The sequence below is a fragment of the Carlito syrichta genome, unplaced genomic scaffold (genome assembly GCF_000164805.1).
Source record: "Carlito syrichta isolate Samal-C Ts95f unplaced genomic scaffold, Tarsius_syrichta-2.0.1 Scaffold289110, whole genome shotgun sequence".
Taxonomy (NCBI): Eukaryota; Metazoa; Chordata; class Mammalia; order Primates; family Tarsiidae; genus Carlito; species Carlito syrichta.
In genome coordinates this window covers 255,325-258,792 of record NW_007233206.1, presented here as the reverse complement: position 1 = coordinate 258,792, position 3,468 = coordinate 255,325, and the positions used below count along the sequence as shown (strand labels likewise).

Genomic DNA, 3,468 nt, shown 5'->3' with positions numbered 1-3,468 from the left:
TGATTTTTTGATTTATTATGGAGATGAGGTCTCACTGCCCAGGCGGATCTCGAACCCGCGGGCTCAGGCAATCCACTCACCTCAGCCTCCCAAAGGCGCGGGATTACAGGCTAAGCCACCGAGCCCGGCTTATTTTGTTTTGTTTTTTTTAAACCTATAAGTGAGATGTCAGGGCTACATGATCTCAAAGGTTCTTTTTTATCGAGGCTCGGTGACTCATGCTTGTATTCCTAGCACTTTGGGAGGCAGAGGTGGGAGGATTGCTTTGAGCCCAAGAGTTCTAGACCAGCCTGGGCAACATTGTGAGACCTCATTTCTACAAAAATAAAAATAAGTGACTCCTGGGACACAGAAGCTGAGCACCATTTTTTTTTTTTTAGTCAACAAAACCTTTCCTGGGAAGAAGATGCTGGGTAAGACTAATTGGGGGCTTGTGAGCAAGTAGCCAGAGCCTTCCTGGTGAAGCACCTGGTGCTGCAGCTGCTCTGCTTGGTCTCTAGTGCTTCTAGGGTCGCAGAAGCTGAGCACCATTTAAAAAATAAAATAAAATAAAAAAATCAGCCAGGTGTGGTGACTGTAGTCCCTGCTGCTTGGGGAGCTGATGCAGGAGGATCACTTAGCCCAGGAGTTTAAGGCTGTGGTGAACTTGTACCGCTGTACTCCAGCCTGGGTAACAGAGTGAGATCCTGACTAAAAAAAAAAAAATGATCAAAGCCTTCTTTTCGTTTAAAACCTCTGAGTTTCTATGTGATAATCCTGCGAGACATTTATTAAATCTTCTGCACTGTGACTAAAAAATGATCTACTCTTTTGTTCCAGAACTCTTTGATACCCTCTTGTTTGAAGAATCTCCAGCTGCTCCGATGATAGCCTAAGAAGACTGCATGCTGTTCCCTCTTGATGCCAAGCCAGACCCACTCAGAACCTTGGATCTCAGTCCTTCATGGAGACCAGGTCCCAGCAGGAATGGCAGTGCAGAAAATTGGCACCCAGATGGTTCCTCCACATGAAGTTGTCTCAGGCTATGGGCTGATGAGAGAACACCTGGTAGTCAGGTTAGCCCTCTGTCAGTCATCCAGGGTAGGGCAGCATGGTGCGGATTCAGAGGAGGAGGCTTTTGGCATCTTGCCTCTGCATCACAGCCACCATCTTTCTGCTTGTCACACTCCAGGTATGAAGAATTTGGGTTGTGTAGTGTCGATTCCCAGACCTTAGCCATCTCTCCTGTGCCCTTATCTCATTCTCTAAGAGCTCCAGGAATTTTACTTTTTGCTTAATCCTTCAGGATTAGGGGCTTTCTACTGTCGAAGTGAGGGAAAATACTCATTTATGTATTTTTAACAGATCAGACTGAGGCTTAGTGAATGGACATGCCAGGTGGAAACAAAGTCATTGAGCTAGGAGACCAATTTGTGATTCTTGTAGGGTCCCGGTTTTAGAGAAACAGAAAGTAAAGCTCAGTTTGTCTTATTGGGTCAAACATGAATGCTTCCTCAAAGTCTCCTTTGGTTATCACTTTTGAATGAATGCATTCTTGAAGACTCAAGGGCAGTTCTGAGAACACGACAGTCTGTATCTTATAGTAAGTACAGAATGTAAACATCTCCATGAATACATTTCTTGACATGAGCTGCTAGACCAAGGACTGTGTTCGGAGTGAACTGAAAGGTTTCTGTAGTCTTCCTGCTTATTTTTTTGGTCAGCTATTCTGAACTTTTAAAAAAAAAATTATCTGGCTATCTATGTATCTGTCTATCTGTCTGTCTATCTGTTTATCTGTTTTTGTTTTGTTTTGTTTTGTTTTGAGTTGGAGTCTCACTCTGTCGCCCATACTGGAGTGCAGTGGCCACTCCTGGTCACTGCAGCCTCGACCTGCTGGGCTCTGGCGATCCTTCTGCCCCAGCCTTCCAAGTAGTTGGAACTACAGGTGCGTGCTACCACGCCTGGCTAATTTTTGATTTATTGTAGAAAGGAGGTCTCACCAAGTTGCCCAGGCGGGTCTCGAACCCACGGGCTCACCTCAGCCTGTCTATCTGTTTTTGAGTCAGGGTCTTACTCTGTCAACCAGGCTGGAGTGCAGTGGCACAGTCATGACTCACTGCAGCCTCAGACTCCTAGGCTAAAGGATTCCACTCTCCTCAGCCTCCTGAGTAGCTGGGTCTACAGGTGCATGCCACCACACTGGTTAATTTTTTGATCTTTTTTGTAGCAATGAAGTCTTGCTATGTTGCTCAGGCTGGTCTTGAGCTCCTGGGCTCAAGTGATTCTCCTGCCTTAGCCTTCCCCAGGTGCTGTGATTACAGGCATGAGTCACCTTGCCCGGCCAGCTATTCTGAACTTTTTATTCACTGTTTTCACATTGAAATGAAAATTGAACAGTGATAGTAAAAGTATAGATATTAGCTTAGAAATATATTTTGCACCCATTCAAGTACCAGCTGTTCATTTCAAATGCCACAGGACTTTTAGGATTATTTGTGGATATGAGTAGTTTAGGTTTGGGATTGGTAGGAACTAAGGTGTTCTCTGGGCTTTTTTATTTTGCAGAATTTCCCTTCTCCTGATTAGGACTGAATGAGCTAATGTTCATAAAAGCACTTTGATGGCCATTCTACTGCTAGATTGGGATTCTGGATAGAGGAGACATTTGACTCCTTCCTTGTCTGTCTTGGAGGTATCCAGGACTTGGTGCACAGAGAGCCTGGAGTTTTCTGCTTTCTGTGGGAAGTTATGAAAGAGCTTTGATCTTGTGAGGCATTTACTTTGGTACTTTTTCCAGTTTTGAGGACTGCCTGCATCTAAGCTGAGAGCTTTCCTTTTGATGTCAGAATAAATTGGTATGTTTTTGATATACATGTCATTCCCAAGTTTTCAGAGGATAAGATGTGGTGTGATTACTGGAGCTAAACTTTCATCTGGCTCAGTTTCAGTTTTTCCACCAATTGTAGGGTTTGAGGAGTTCCCCGGTCTTCATTAGTATATTGAACGTTTTGGTGTTCAGCATTGTGATGCTATTTTTTGAAAAACACTATACATGATAGACTATAATACCTATGTATTCAGAACCATCCTTGTTTTTACTAGTTTATAGGCTGGGCAGATGAAATAATTTGCCACCTTGGGAGAGTACAGGAATGATAAATTTTAAAAATCATGTCATGGATCCCATATTAGTCTGCTAGGGTTGCTTTAACAAAGTATCACAGACTAGGTGGCTTATACAACCAAAATGTATTTCCCCCCAGGAGACTGGTAAGTCCAAGATCAAGGTGTTAGCAGGGTTGTTTTTTCTGAGGTCTCTTCTTGGTTTATAGATTGCTATCTTCTCCCTGTGTCTTTACACTTGTCTTCTCCCTGTACTTGTCTGTGTCTAAATTTCCCCCTTTTTTTTTTTAAATTTTTAAATTTTTTATTTTTTGAGTTGGAGTCTCACTCTGTCACCCAGACTGGAGTGCAGTGGCCGCTCCC

At 43.5% G+C, this 3,468-nt stretch overlaps 1 protein-coding gene across 4 annotated transcripts in view; it reads left to right on the top strand.

Annotated features, from left to right (window-relative positions):
• Positions 1–815: 815 nt before the first annotated feature.
• Positions 816–3,468, top strand: part of FUT10 (fucosyltransferase 10) — a 97,043-nt gene continuing 94,390 nt past the window's right edge. For 3 of the 4 annotated variants that reach the window (XM_008054127.2, XM_021710469.1, XM_008054129.2), the window contains exon 1: positions 816–1,171. In XM_008054127.2, the coding sequence (XP_008052318.1) occupies positions 1,091–1,171 (81 nt within the window). In that variant the 5' untranslated portion in view covers positions 816–1,090. The remainder of the gene's footprint in view (positions 1,172–3,468) is intronic. The other variant, XM_008054128.1, reaches the window with a different exon arrangement.